The 16,415-nt window shown below is 49.0% G+C and overlaps 1 protein-coding gene across 2 annotated transcripts in view; it reads left to right on the plus strand.

The window, feature by feature from the left end:
* The window catches only part of MAST1 (microtubule associated serine/threonine kinase 1), a 492,671-nt gene that overhangs the window by 224,098 nt on the left and 252,158 nt on the right, over nucleotides 1–16,415 (plus strand). For both annotated transcript variants that reach the window (XM_085654477.1, XM_085654478.1), the window contains one exon: nucleotides 598–673. In XM_085654477.1, coding sequence (XP_085510603.1) covers nucleotides 598–673 — 76 coding nt within the window. The remainder of the gene's footprint in view (nucleotides 1–597; nucleotides 674–16,415) is intronic.

Here is a 16,415-nt window from a genome sequence, read left to right on the forward strand (position 1 = left end):
TCAACAGAGTCCCTCGAAGCAGGAGAGTTCGAAACCATATGGAGAGTTTTGTGACCTTAAGGAATGGAGGCAGTTGATGGTCTCATGGGAGGAGAAGACCGGTATTAGTTTGTTTGCGTTTAGTTGAAATGAGCTAGTGGACTGTGTGTTGATGAAGAAGAACATGGCTGTGTTCTGTGTCTATCTGGAGTGGAAACGCAATCCCTTGCAAAATAAGGTCGACTGTAGATATCACTCAAGGCTATAGTGGAATGAGTTACTATCTTAAAAGAAAAGTGGATGAACTACCTTCTCTTGTGTCAGAAGGGCACAGTGGACAAACTGAACAGGTTTCTGTGTTCTTTGCGAAGTTAAAGCCCTCTAGTCTCCGGGTATGCGCGTGTTACTGCAACTGGATACACCACAGGAGAACATTATGTCCATGTAGTTGCAAACAATGAAACATTAAATGCGATATTTTTATTCTCTCTTTTCAGAGCTGTTAAAAGCTTTTGCAGTCCTTGTCTCTATTGTGAGATCACAGCTCTGCCAGAGAGGAGCTGAGCACCAGGATGAGGTAGGGTTGACATAACGCCATCTCTTTTTTTCCTCCTGCAGTCCCGGCCGATCCCCTTCGTCGCACGATAACGAGATCATGATGATGAACCATGTGTACAAAGAGCGTTTCCCAAAGGTGAGCTCAGCTTCTGATTTAACATCACAATTTTTATTTCCAAGGGACGCGTATCTAGGTAAACAAGGAGTACGTCAGGGAATTTATCACCTCCTCTAGCTGTCTTATTTTTCCATGTGTAATGGTGTCAGTGTATTTCTCTCTTAGCCGCCCCCACCCACGCCACTCTCTTCCAATGACAAACAACCCATCTGCCAGCCCATGTACAACATTTGCTTCTAAAAATACACCACAGAAAACACAATTTTCTAAATTAGTCTCCAGAAATGGATTCAGCAGTGTTAGAACCGGCGGTCTCTAGTTGGCAGAGGTATACACTTCTGACAAATAGGGACCAACCAACTCTAGTCAGGGAAAGGGGATTACACACTCAGATAACCCCTGCTACCCCCTTGGTAGCTTGGCAGAGCAGACAGGCTTATCTCAGAGGCAGTGTGTTAAGCATTTATGACCACATACAGTAATAAAGTGAATACACTACAGATGGACACGACACAGAAGTTATTATAAAAATAGTATTTTTATATAAGGCTTAGCACAAGACCAAATAACGACAAAAATAGACCACAGTCTTAATAAATACTCTTTGGAAGGAAAAATAATAGTTCAAGTAAGGTTTCTTCTTGGCAAATAGTTCTTTAGCAAAGTATTCTTCTGAGCACAGTTCTTTGGCAACAATGTAACCCCCACAGGAGTCACACGACGTCGAGTCTACAAGATTCCCAAGGTTCGGCGTCGACCGCGAGGAGCGCTACGTCGAGCCTGGAGTCGCAACAGACCCCACAAGTACAGTACCTTGAGAAACGAAGAAAACGAGGATCCACGGCGTCGAGATGTCGGCGTCGAGGTCGGCGTCGATCGTGCCTCAGAGTCGGGTCAATCCGCAGCGGCGTCGAGGGATGTCGGGCCGGAGCAGCGCTCACGGCGTCGAGAAGGGCGTCGAGTCGATGCGATCAGCAGCGGCGTCGGGACGGGGTCGCTTGGAGGCAGAGCCGATACTCACTCCTCACTGGCGTCGATACCGGCGTCGAGACGGGGTCACTTGGAGCCGGGGCCGATACCCACTGCTCACTGGCGTTGCTGCTGGCGTCGAGACTGCAGATTTTCCCTTGTGTACTGGAAACAACACTTTCCAGCAATTCAGCAATTCCGTAGATGGTGAAGTCCTTTGGCCCTGTGACTTCAACAGGAGACTGGCACTCTTCCAGTCCTTGGAGATTTTCTAGCAAGTGTTCAGAGAGTACACACCAAGTTCCTCTCTCCTTGTTCCTTGGCAAAAATAAAGAAGCAGCTTTCAGGTTCCTCCACAGCAAAACAGCACTCTGGCAGAAAGGGGAGGCAAGTCCTTAGATCAGCAGGCTTCTTGTCCTTGGTACAGGTTTCCTTGTCAGAAGTGATCTGAGTTCTTGGTTCAGGGGTCCTTCTCTTATACCCCTTTTTCCCTTTGTTCCCTTTGTCCAAGCAGGGCGATTCCCACCATCTCAGGTTTGTTGTGGGTGTTGCCAGGCAGAGGCACCTGGCCTATTCACTGGGCAGGGCAGAGTCCTCAGCCGCCCAGCAGGAGGCGGAGCCAGTATTGTCACTGGTAGGAGCAGGGCTATCAGTCGCCCAGCAGGAGGCGGTGCCAGTATTGTGTCAGGCAGGGCAGGCTACTCTTCCCTCACTCTACGTGTAAACGCCCCATTCACCCCACACTGACTCACTCAGACCTCTGGAGCCACCCAGCCCCTGACACACACACCAAACCAGCAGAGACCGGTAGATAGTTGGACAAGAAAATAGCCACTTTCTGAAAGTGCTATTTTCAAACATAGAATTTAAAAACCATCCATCCTAAAGGGTGTGTTATTAAATTCTGAGTTCAGGGATACTAAACTCGACTTGCTACCATGCTCCCTGAGTCAGATAGATTATAATGGAGTTAATAATCAGTCTGCCCAGTCTGGCCTATTGGAGGCAGGTAGCCCTTCAATAGTGAAAAACGAAAATGGCTGTAATTCACTATTAGGTCATGCCACACACGTCAGGGCATGACCTACCTTTTACCAACAATGCACCCTGCCCTAGGGCCTACCATAGAGGTGTCTGAAATGTGGCAAAGTGAAGGTTTAGAGACTGGTAAGTAGGTTTCCTTACCAAGTCGACATGGCAGTCAGGGACTGCACGCAGGCGCTGCGGTGGCAGGCCTGAGACACATTTTACACGCTGCTTCTGTGGGTGGCACAACCAGTGCTGCAAGCCCACCAGCAGCAGTTAACTTACACGCCCTTGGCACACGCAGTGCACTAGACTAGGGTCTGAACAGTAAGTCAACCAAGCCAATCATGGTAACATCAATCAATGTAACAATTTAACATAGGGAGCACTTGCACTGTGGCACTGATCAGCAGTGGCACAGTGCCCAAAGCAATAATCCAGCAAAAACATCGTAAACAGAGGAGGCAAACAGAAAAAAATGGAGGAGAGACTCATGCCAATGATGCCAGGTCTAACACGTGTCCCCTCCAGCTGAAATGTGGGGAGAACTACCCTTCACCCAGGGAGTCCTCATCACTAAGGCGGAAAAATCTGGACAGACCATCAGCATTGGCGTGATCTGTACCAGGGCGGTGTTCCACCGTAAAGTCCATCCCCTGTAGGGAAATGGACCACCTCAACAGCTTTGGGTTCTCACCCCTCATCTGCATTAACCATCTGAGGGGCCTGTGGTCTGTCTGAACCCGGAAGTGAGTCCCAAACAGGTAGGGTCTTAGCTTCTTCAGCGCCCAGACCACAGCAAATGCCTCACGCTCTATCGCACTCCACCTTTGTTCCCGGGGAAGTAACCTCCGGCTGATGAAGGCTACAGGTAAGTCTCGGCCCTCCTCATTCATCTGTGCTAGAACAGCCCCCACACCATGCTCTGAAGCGTCTGTCTGGACAATGAATTCTTTTGAAAAGTCGGGTGCCTGGAGGACCGGTGCTGTACACATTGCAGTTTTCAGGGTGTCAAAGGCGTTCTGACAGGCGTCAGTCCAGATCACAAGTCTCGGCTGCTTCCTGGAAGTCAGCGAGGTCAAGGGGTGCACAATGTTGCCATACCCCTTGACAAACCTCCTGTAGTAACCCGTGAGACCCAAGAAGGCTCTCACCTGAGTCTGGGTTTTGGGCGGTTCCCAAGCCAGGATGGTATCTATCTTGGGTTGCAGGGGGGCCACCTTGCCACTCCCTACTTGGTGCCCCAAGTACACCACTGAACCCTGCCCAATCTGGCACTTACTAGCCTTGATTGTGAGGCCTGCTCTGCGCAGGGCCAACAACACTTCCTGGAGGTGGCGCAAGTGTTCCTCCCAGCTGGCGCTGAACACTGCTATATCGTCCAGGTAGGCGGCGCTGAAATCTTCCAGCCCGGCCAATACCTGGTTAACCAACCTCTGGAATGTGGCAGGGGCATTCTTCATCCCAAAGGGCATCACACGGAACTGGTAGTGCCCATCTGGTGTGGAGAATGCAGACCTCTCTTTTGCCCCATCAGTCAAGGCGATCTGCCAGTACCCAGACGTTAGATCAAACGTACTAAGGTACCGGGCAGCCCCCAACCGATCGATGAGCTCATCAGCTCTGGGGATGGGGTGCGCGTCAGTCTTGGTGACCGAATTGAGTCCTCGGTAATCCACACAGAACCGAAGTTCTGGTGAAGCACCAGGCGCTGCAGCCTTTGGGACCAAGACCACTGGGCTGGCCCAAGGACTGCTAGAGGACTCAACCACCCCTAAGGCAAACATCTTGGAGACCTCCTCCTTGATATATGCTCTGACCTTTTCAGTCACCCTGTAGGCCTTGTGCCTCACAGGAGTGCTGTCCCCAGTGTCCACATCATGGACACACCACTGAGTGACACCAGGGATTAAGGAGAACAGATCAGGGAATTGTACCAACAGATGGCGACAATCTTGCTGCTGCTCAGGGGTCAGTGTGTCAGAGAGGACAACACCATCCACTGACCCATCTTTTTCTTTTGCACACAGGAGGTCAGGAAGAGGCTCACTCTCCTCCTCCATCCCAGCATCTGTGGCAAGGAGCATGCCCACTTCGGACCTTTCTAAGTGGGGCTTTAACCGGTTGACATGCAGGACCCTTAAGGGGTTCCTGGGAGACTTCAAGTCCACCAAGTAGGTGACATCGCTCTTTTTCTCCACAACCTCAAATGGTCCAGTCCACCTGTCCTTGAGCGCACAAGGTTCCACAGGGGCCATGACCCAAACTTTCTGACCAGGTTGAAGCTCAACCAGAGTGGCATTCTGATCGTACCACCGCTTCATCTCTTCCTGGCTGGCCTCCAGATTTGCCTGAGCAAGATCTCTGAAGCGCCGAGTCTGGTTCCTAAAGGCCAGCATGTAACTATATACATCCTGGGGAGGTTTCCTGGGAGATTGCTCCCAGCCTTCTTTGACCAGACTCAAAGGTCCTCTTACCGGGTGACCATACAAAAGCTCAAAGGGGCTGAACCCTAGAGACTTCTGTGGCACCTCACGGTAAGCAAACAGCAGGCATGGCAAGAGGACGTCCCATTTACGCCTCATTGGTTCTTCAAGACCCATGATCATGCCTTTTAGGGTCCGGTTGAATCTCTCAACCAGCCCATTACCTTGAGGGTGGTAAGGAGTGGTAAACTTGTAGGTTACCCCACACTCCTTCCACAGAGACTTCATATAATTTGAAATGAAGTTGGTGCCCCGGTCTGACACCACCTCTCTGGGGAACCCCATGCGGGAGAAAACACCCATCAGTGCCCGTCCCACCACGGGGGCCGTCACTGTTCGGAGAGGGATGGCTTCCGGGTACCGGGTGGCATGGTCCACCAAGACCAGGATAAACCTGTTGCCCATGGCTGTCTTGGGGTCCAGTGGCCCCACAATGTCAATTCCCACTCGCTCAAAGGGGGTACTGACGACGGGAAAAGGTTGGAGGGGAGCCTTCTGCTTCCGCCCACTTTTCCCACTTGCCTGGCAAGTTTGACAGGTCCTACAATGGATATCTGAATCCCTTCTCATCTGAGGCCAATAAAAATGGGTGACAAGCCTGTCATAGGTCTTGTCCTGCCCCAGATGTCCAGCTAACGGAACGTCATGAGCCAACCCCAGTAGGAAGGCTCTGAAGCGCTGGGGTACCACCAGCACACGGGCTGACCCAGGTTCAGCAGCCTTAGGCTCGCTATACAGGAGGTCGTTCTCCCAGTAGACCCAATGTGATCCTGACTGATCACCTGTCGTTTGGGCTGAGGCCTGCTGCCTCATACCCACAAGAGAAGGGCACACTTTCTGTTCAGCACAAAATTCCTCCCTGGAGGGACCACCATCCTGCTGCCAATGGGTCAGCTCGGGCAGGTCTCCCAGTTCGGCCACTTGTTCTCCTGTCGGTTCCAGGGCATCCCCCTCAGGGTCTGCTCCCTCCTGGACCGCGGGAACGATGGGGGACGGTTTCCCGCGCCCCCTGCCTCTTCTCTTCACGGTTGGGACCTGGGCCATACTTTCAGGCTCCGGGCCCCCATCAACACCCTTACTGACTGACATGGACCGGGTGGTCGCACACACCCACTCAGGCAGACCCAACATTTCCAGATGCGCTTTTCTCTCCACCTTAGCCCAAGGGGAGTCCTCCAAATCATTGCCCAAGAGACAATCAACAGGCATGGCGGGCCTCACAGCAACCTGAAGAGTACCTGAGACCCCCCCCCACTCAAAAGGAACTTGAGCTACCTCACACTTACTCTGTGAGTTGTCAGCAGCTACAACGGGGTAGAATGCATGAGGGACCACCTGCTCTCTGGACACCAAGTGACACTTGACAGCTGTCACACTCGCTCCGGTGTCTCTGAGAGCTTCCACCCTATGGCCATTAATGGTCACCCACTGCCTATATTTCTTAGTGTTACTAGGCAGAGGGGTTGGAGGGACCATTTCCACGTCTCCTAAAGAGACCAGGGACATTTCTGCGGGACCCCACCCACCGGGGGCACCCATCTCCTCCCCTCCCAGGGCTACACTCGCTACCTGACGAGGGGGTGCACGCGGCGGTGCATTCGAATCCTTCATGGGACACTGGGGATCATAATAACGGTGTCCCACCTGCTTACAGGCATAGCAGGTCATGGGGCCCCTGTGAACAGGTTTACCTGTCGGGGCCTCTGGCTTCTTTACAGGGGGAGGCTGGGAACCCTTCCCTTGGTTCCCTTGGGGACTACTTTGGGGCCCTTTCTGAAACTCCCTCTGTTTACCCCTGTCCCCCCCACTCTTCTGCTGGGGACCCTGCCCACCTTTGGCTGAGTCTCCCACTGGACCCTTGTGGACCCTGGTACTGACCCAGCGGTCCGCCTCCTCAGCAAGTTTTCTAGGGTTAGATAGCTTGCTGTCAACAAGGTGCTGGCGTAGCTCTGGAAAACAGTTATTAGACAAGTGCTCCCAAGCAAACAAATCATAAAGAGCATCATAACTATCGACCTTGCTACCCTTTATCCAACCATCCATGGTTCTGCAGAAAAAAGACACATATTCAACCCACGTAGTACCAGGCAACTTCTTACATTCTCTAAAGGTTTGTCTGTACTTTTCTGGGGTTAAGCCATATCTCAGCATTAAAGCATCTTTCATATGAGTATAAGACATCCTATCCTCAGCAGGAAGGCTCAACAAGGTATCTCTCCCCTCGTTTGTAAAGCGGCTCCACAACCCCGTTCCCCAATCCTTCTCAGGGACCCGGTGGGCCAACAATGCTAACTCATACGCTTTAAACCATTGGCTAATATCTTCATTCTTACTGTAATCCTTGATCACATCCTTAGGAAAATAAAACCTACTTTCTGCAGGCACGGATGGAGTGCTGCCACCAGAGGGATTCAACTCTAAACTCTTAGTTTTAAGCTCCATCTCCCTCACCATCTTCTCACGTTCAAACGCTAATTTCTCTCTCTCAAAATCTAATCTTTTGCTCTCCATTTCAGCTTCTCTCTTGCTTCTCGCATTCTCTAATTCCAACTGCCCTCCTAATTTAAGTTTCGCCATTTCCAACTTGTACCCCCTCTCCTTCTCCCTGTCTTCTAATTCTTCGGGGGAAAGGCTCCTAGAGGACGCACTACTGCCTGGAGATGACACTGGCCCACCTGTGGGCTCTTCCTCTTCCTCTTCCTCTTCCGGTACCACCACCGGATCAGAGGGATTTCTGGCCTCTAACCAGGCCTTCAGCGCTTTGAGGAAGCCCTCTTTCTTGGAGACACCTGTGGTAGGAACTTTAAACTGCTTGCAAAATCCTTTTAGATCTTTTAGCGTGTAGGAATCTATCTTCTCCTTATCGAATTCCCCCACAACATTCTCCACAGGTGTAGCAGCTCCGGCATTCTCCATGGTCAAAACTGGCAGTGTTTAAGAAAATAAGCTCCAGGAAAGCGGAGAACAAAAATAGGCAATCCTACCAAACAGACTGTGGCTGCGTTATGGTCTGCTTTCACTATGTAGCGTACACTAATCACTGCACATGAGTCATAAATGCAAAGTTCAATCCTCACCGCTGATCACCAATGTTAGAACCGGCGGTCTCTAGTTGGCAGAGGTATACACTTCTGACAAATAGGGACCAACCAACTCTAGTCAGGGAAAGGGGATTACACACTCAGATAACCCCTGCTACCCCCTTGGTAGCTTGGCAGAGCAGACAGGCTTATCTCAGAGGCAGTGTGTTAAGCATTTATGACCACATACAGTAATAAAGTGAATACACTACAGATGGACACGACACAGAAGTTATTATAAAAATAGTATTTTTATATAAGGCTTAGCACAAGACCAAATAACGACAAAAATAGACCACAGTCTTAATAAATACTCTTTGGAAGGAAAAATAATAGTTCAAGTAAGGTTTCTTCTTGGCAAATAGTTCTTTAGCAAAGTATTCTTCTGAGCACAGTTCTTTGGCAACAATGTAACCCCCACAGGAGTCACACGACGTCGAGTCTACAAGATTCCCAAGGTTCGGCGTCGACCGCGAGGAGCGCTACGTCGAGCCTGGAGTCGCAACAGACCCCACAAGTACAGTACCTTGAGAAACGAAGAAAACGAGGATCCACGGCGCAGCGGCGTCGAGGGATGTCGGGCCGGAGCAGCGCTCACGGCGTCGAGAAGGGCGTCGAGTCGATGCGATCAGCAGCGGCGTCGGGACGGGGTCGCTTGGAGGCAGAGCCGATACTCACTCCTCACTGGCGTCGATACCGGCGTCGAGACGGGGTCACTTGGAGCCGGGGCCGATACCCACTGCTCACTGGCGTTGCTGCTGGCGTCGAGACTGCAGATTTTCCCTTGTGTACTGGAAACAACACTTTCCAGCAATTCAGCAATTCCGTAGATGGTGAAGTCCTTTGGCCCTGTGACTTCAACAGGAGACTGGCACTCTTCCAGTCCTTGGAGATTTTCTAGCAAGTGTTCAGAGAGTACACACCAAGTTCCTCTCTCCTTGTTCCTTGGCAAAAATAAAGAAGCAGCTTTCAGGTTCCTCCACAGCAAAACAGCACTCTGGCAGAAAGGGGAGGCAAGTCCTTAGATCAGCAGGCTTCTTGTCCTTGGTACAGGTTTCCTTGTCAGAAGTGATCTGAGTTCTTGGTTCAGGGGTCCTTCTCTTATACCCCTTTTTCCCTTTGTTCCCTTTGTCCAAGCAGGGCGATTCCCACCATCTCAGGTTTGTTGTGGGTGTTGCCAGGCAGAGGCACCTGGCCTATTCACTGGGCAGGGCAGAGTCCTCAGCCGCCCAGCAGGAGGCGGAGCCAGTATTGTCACTGGTAGGAGCAGGGCTATCAGTCGCCCAGCAGGAGGCGGTGCCAGTATTGTGTCAGGCAGGGCAGGCTACTCTTCCCTCACTCTACGTGTAAACGCCCCATTCACCCCACACTGACTCACTCAGACCTCTGGAGCCACCCAGCCCCTGACACACACACCAAACCAGCAGAGACCGGTAGATAGTTGGACAAGAAAATAGCCACTTTCTGAAAGTGCTATTTTCAAACATAGAATTTAAAAACCATCCATCCTAAAGGGTGTGTTATTAAATTCTGAGTTCAGGGATACTAAACTCGACTTGCTACCATGCTCCCTGAGTCAGATAGATTATAATGGAGTTAATAATCAGTCTGCCCAGTCTGGCCTATTGGAGGCAGGTAGCCCTTCAATAGTGAAAAACGAAAATGGCTGTAATTCACTATTAGGTCATGCCACACACGTCAGGGCATGACCTACCTTTTACCAACAATGCACCCTGCCCTAGGGCCTACCATAGAGGTGTCTGAAATGTGGCAAAGTGAAGGTTTAGAGACTGGTAAGTAGGTTTCCTTACCAAGTCGACATGGCAGTCAGGGACTGCACGCAGGCGCTGCGGTGGCAGGCCTGAGACACATTTTACACGCTGCTTCTGTGGGTGGCACAACCAGTGCTGCAAGCCCACCAGCAGCAGTTAACTTACACGCCCTTGGCACACGCAGTGCACTAGACTAGGGTCTGAACAGTAAGTCAACCAAGCCAATCATGGTAACATCAATCAATGTAACAATTTAACATAGGGAGCACTTGCACTGTGGCACTGATCAGCAGTGGCACAGTGCCCAAAGCAATAATCCAGCAAAAACATCGTAAACAGAGGAGGCAAACAGAAAAAAATGGAGGAGAGACTCATGCCAATGATGCCAGGTCTAACAAGCAGCTTTTAGCTAAGGAATTAATGTGTACACGCTCACAGACAGTATGATATTGTAGCTATAAAGCATGCATTCATACCTTTTATGAGATTTCTGGTGCCTGCTTGATTAACACAAGTGACTCAAGAGTATGTTCAATGCAATGCACACAGTAGGTGTGATGGGACAGGCCTGGAAGACATCTCTGGGTGGTTGTGATTGTTTATGTCTCAGAGGGATTTCTTGATGAACGTAATAAAACTACTCTTTGGATCGTGCATAGTTTTCAAATACACTTAATTGTCTCTTTTGTATAATGTGATTGTGATGTGGAGTTCTCTCTGCTTCATCTATCCATGTTCATGTTTGCTCCATCCGGTATCCTGATGGATACAATGGGATTAGTTTCTTCCCAATATATCTCACTTTAGGCATGCTAGGGTATGCAGTATCCCTTGAATTTTATTTCTTACTCTCGAATTTTCCATGTACGTTATGAGGGAGGTTTGTATTGCACTTAGGTTGTTTTTCATCTCCTTTTATGCCTGTCCATGCTCTGGGTAGGTAGGGCTGCTGATTACTATGGTCCCTGCTGAGATGCAGGCTCTGTGTTGCATCTTTATGTGTAGGTCATGGGCGACAGTTGATATGTGAGCCAGGTCATAAGATGGTTCGTCACTGTATGAGGCTCTTCCAGCCCGGCATATTATCCGATAATTTCTCTGTGAATGGGCTGCCATCTGGACTTCTAAGCCGTCTGAATCACATAGTGTGGTGACTGGGCAGTGCTGAAAGCATTCTGCGACCCGGATAGTGTGTTGCTATCTCAACTTCCTAATTTGATCCACCCTCCGCAAACCCTTGAACCCGCTCGGCCGCCATCGACCCCTAATCACACTAGTACTTGCCCAGATCTCAGAAGGTCAATTTCACGCCATGACCCAATGCACCCCCCTCCCAGGGTACCAAAAGGGGACAACATGTTCTACACCAGTAGTAATAGGCATCTAATCATAAACACGACCTACACCACACAGGTCGACCCTCCCCTTGATGCCCTCACCCCTGCCCACAACACCATGGCGCAGCGTCTCGCTTCACTAGAAAACCAGCTAGAAGCAATTTCCCGGGGCTTCAGCGAAATCCCCACCAACCTCGACAAGGCCTGAAGGCCCCAACAATCCCCTCCCAGAGTACCCTCTCCATTCAACTCCAACCACCACCAGCACCCCGCTAGGTCCCGTAGCAACCCCTGAGACACAGGTACAGAGACCCTCAAGAGCGGACACGGAGGACTTGTCACAAAAAACCCTAAGAAACACAGTCCGCGTCACTAGGGCTCAGAGTCGCTCAAATACCGACATAGAGCCCTTCTCCTCAAGACCTACTAGGACCGAAGCCGCGATGTCTGACAAAGAAGCGGGCGATCTAGCCTCTGCATACGACGCACCCCCCTTTGACTCCCCAAAATCCAAGATCCAAAGTGATCACGGGTTTCGGAAGAGACCCTCCGTGCACAAAACTCCCTAGACCGCCTTTCCTCACCTCCCTTCCTAGGGCGCCCAAGGAAAAGAACCCTAGTAAAAAAGAGCTTTCCACCAACTGCATGCTCATCAACTGCAGATCGACATCCATGCATGCAACCGAACTAGCAGAAGCCATTCTCTCGCAGGACATTAACATTGCGTTCATCACAGAGACCTGGCTCAATTAGCTCTCCTCACCATGCTTAGACATGCTTGTGCCCCCAGGTTTTTTCATTGTTAACAACAACAGAAAAGACCAACGAGGGGGTGGGGTAGCCATCATCCATAAAGACAACATCGCCATCATGGAAATAGACTCATACAAGTACAACACCTTTGAATGTCTTACCGCCAACATAAAGACCAAAGATAATGGAACACTACTCTGTCACCTTCTCTATCACCCACCAGGCAACACCTCGGCATTTGGGGAACAATTATCAGACCTGATTGCTTACTGTGCTCTCGGAGACTCCAACAACCTAATTCTTTGTGATCTTAACCTGCGATGGAATGAAACACATAACACGCTAATTCAAACGCTATCCAATCTTCTCTGTGACAATAATTTAACCCAACATCGCACAGAGGAGACGCACTACAAAGGAGCTACCTTAGATGCCATCATTGCCCAACGAGACGCAATTTCAATCGATCACGTACTCCCAGTGGACTGGTCGGACCACCACATGATCCTATTTCATATCAACCAACAAATTCTCTCTCAACCACCTATGCAAGACCCCCCCAAATGGGTCAGAAACCTCTTCCAGATTCCCATGGAAGTCTTTGAAGAAAGGATAAGCTTGCTCCTTCCCTGCACCAACGACCACCTTTCCACTACCGAACTCACCGCGCAGTACAACTCTAACTTGGTGACTATGCTTGATCAACTCCCTCCTCGAAAGTTGAAAAAAGCCGAGCCATTCCGTCCAGGTCTTGGTTCAACACTGACACTAATTCTGAAAGGAGAAAACTAAGAGCCAAAGAAAGAAGCTGGAGGAAGAACCCTACCTCCTCCCTCTGCGAACAACTCAAAACAGCTCGCAGGAAATACAACAATCACATCAAAAACAAGAAATCCGCGTTTTCCCCCTCTGCGCTGGACAGCGCAAAAAATAGACCCAAAGAGCTCTATAGCATCATCAGGCAACAAACTTCCAAGCCCGCGACCTCCTCAATACAGGCGTCCAAAGAACTCTGTGACAACTTCTTTAACGACCAGATTACTAATATCGAACACTCACTGGACACCGTCAACTCTCGACCCAGTAAGAGCACCACGCCCGGGGCGGTCGTTATCGCTCCCTGACCCTCCTCCAAATCCTGGCTAAGCTTCCGCCCAATTCAAGAACATGAGATAATCATGCTGATCTCCACCTCCAAACCCTCTTCTCATGTCCTTGACCCCATTCCGCCCCTTCTAACCAAAAAGCTGAAGCACTCCCTAGCACCGCTTTGGTGCATGATAATATACAGCTCCATGAAAAATGGAGCTGTTCCAGACTGCCTTAAAGTAGGACAAGTCACACCCATGCTGAAAAAAACCGGCCTTGACACAACGGATTTGAATAATTTTAGACCTTTATCTAACCTTCCCCTTCTGTCCAAAATCCTAGAAAAGTGCATACTCCAACAGCTAACCCAACACCTGGATAACATCAACCTCCTTGACTCCCACCAATCTGGCTTCAGAAAAGGCTGTAGCACAGAAACCCTGATCCTCAACATCATTGATGATAGCCACAATTCACTAGACTCTGACCAATGCTGCCTCCTCATTCTCCTTGACCTGTCGGCAGCATTCGACACAGTAGACCAAAAACTCCTCATTAGGGCTCTCCAAGAAAGAGCCGGTCTTGGTGAGGGTTTCTTCCTTCCTGCACAATCGCACTCAAAAAAAAAAAAAAAAAACTTTGCCTCTGGCTCTCACCCTGTCAACAAGGGAGTCCCTCAAGGCTCAGTGCTGTCCCCGCAACTCTTTAACATCTACATGGAACCTTTCACCAAACTACTCAAAGCAGCCAACATTCGTTTCCATCTCTACGCAGACGATACTCAGATACATCTGGAAACCACCTCCCTCAGTGACATTCAAAGACTCAATGACATACTGAGAGATGTCCAACACTGGCTGTCATCGAATCACCTTAAACTAAACCCCGACAAAACTGAGATACTTCTCATTTCGAACAAGGAGGAGAACCCTCAAATTGTTGAATGGCTAAAGGCCGTGGATGCGCTCAACGGGAATCTCACCCTAGCTGACTGTGTCAAATCACTAGGCATCACTCTAGACCCAAAACTAAACATGACCAGACACACCAAGAATTCGGCCAAGAGCGCCTTCCTCAACCTTAAACTACTGAACAAAATAAAACCTTTCATTCCGCCCAGTGATCTCAAACAGGCCACTCAAACACTGGTGCTGTCAAGACTGGACTATGGGAACGCGTCCTCTCAGGAATTGCAAAGTCACACCTAGCTCCCATCAAAACCACTCTAAATGCGGCAGCCAGAATGGTCACCGGAATGAAGAAATTCGACCACATCTCCCCTGCACTCAGAGAACTTAAGTGGCTCACAGTTGAAATGCGGATCAGCTTCAGAACAGCCAGCCTCACTCATAAAGCCCTACATACCGGCAAACCCGAATACCTGGTGGCCAAACTCAAAAAAGCTGGTCAGGCCAGGAACCTCAGAAGGTCAAACTCCCTCCTACTCATCCCGCCAAAAACTCTAAAACTAAAAACTGCGGCTCTATCCTTCGCCGGAAGCGCACCCAAAATCTGGAACTCCATTCCCCCTCACACCAGAACCATTCCCTCTTTTGTAAAATTCAAAAGCCAACTCAAAATCCTGTTCCTCAACTGCTCCCTAGGGAGTTGATAGGAGCATTCGGAGCGGGGTAACAGACACCCCGCACTGCTCCAACACCATGTCCTCGAGACTACGAAACAGATGTCCCATGACTACGAAGCAGACCCATCAGCCAGCTTCCTGAAATGTTATTGTGTCATTCTTTTGTCTCGTTTGTTGTGAATCTCTGCACCGTATTTTCTGTAAAGTGCTCCGATACCCTCGGGTCAGGCCAGCGCTATATAAAACTTCTAAAATAAATAAAAATAAATAAGATGCAGCTACCGCAGCCAGGGCACAAGTCCTATAAAAAGAAGTGGGGGGACTAACCTAGTTTGGCAGTATGCAAGTGACATCACAGCGCGCGACATCACGGCGCGCGACATCACCGACCGTGACTTCACGGCGCACGACATCACAGCGCATGACATCACATATGGCATCACAGGAATTGACATCATAGAAAGTGGCATAACAAGCCACGACTTTACAGGAAGTGGCTTCACAAGAAGTGACATCAGATCTAAAGCCCTCACATATACGTTTAGCAGGTCTATCATGAGTAAGTTTGAGCGCATTGCAAGGATAATAGCACAGTGAGCTATAGAAGATGATATGTGACTTCTACACCTTGCAATCCCCCAGTTTTATGTAACACATTATGTACATTCATTTAAAAACGTATATAATTTATTGTACATGTAATATGAACATGTTGATGTAAAACGCTCTGACACTCTGCATTGGGATGAGTAGGGCTGTACAAGAAAAAATAGTGGTACTTAAATAATTTCAACGCCTCCTGAGGGGAAGTAAGCTCGATATAAATATAATTTGCTTTGTATAATACTGGGAAAAACCAACACATTTGACATTCTTACAGTGCATGCATATCTCCTAAACAGAGACTGAACAAAGTGAAAATCTGCCTCTCTTAAGTATGTGTGAAGTGCTAACAAGGTTTGGGCCTTTGTTTCCCTTCCGCTTCTTTTGCATCAGGTGTGAGGCTCCTGAGTGCTCCCAGCCAAGAGACTCGAACAAAAGGAGGCCTGATGACCCCTCAAATTCGGCCTTTGTTATGGGCCCGAATTAGAGAAAACAGGGGTAACCCTATAACCCAAGGAACCTGGGCCTCATCAACATAATATGAACAATGGTTCCATAGGGAAACAGTTAGTTTCAATCGCAATACATCAAAAAACACACAGCATTTATAGATCAATCAAATAATCAATATTAAACAATGAATTTACAGTTCAAAAAGCAACGATTTATTCTTTTTCTTTTCAATTAGGTTTCAACTCATTCAAATGTACACAAAAATCCTATACAAGGGAAGAAAAAGGCTGTATATACAATATTTTTGAAAAACGACGCAGTGACCAAGTGAATAAAGTGACTTAGTGCAATGGTGAAAGTGTAGATATTTACAGTATATGCACGTGTTTCATAAATAAAACCAAAATATACACAAAATTTATTATTCTGAAAATAGTCCTCGGCTTCCTTATGGGTATATAGTCAACCTTGTAAGGCACATGTCCTATCTTTTTTATAAACAAGGAATTCCAATTGGTTAAGGACTGTAGAACCGTCAACGTTTCAACCCTACATCAAACAATCTTTATAAGCAGTCATATCGGGTCTTCTTCAGGACACAGGGGGT

Source organism: Triturus cristatus, chromosome 4_1, assembly GCF_964204655.1.
Source record: "Triturus cristatus chromosome 4_1, aTriCri1.1, whole genome shotgun sequence".
In the NCBI taxonomy this organism is placed as follows: domain Eukaryota; kingdom Metazoa; phylum Chordata; class Amphibia; order Caudata; family Salamandridae; genus Triturus; species Triturus cristatus.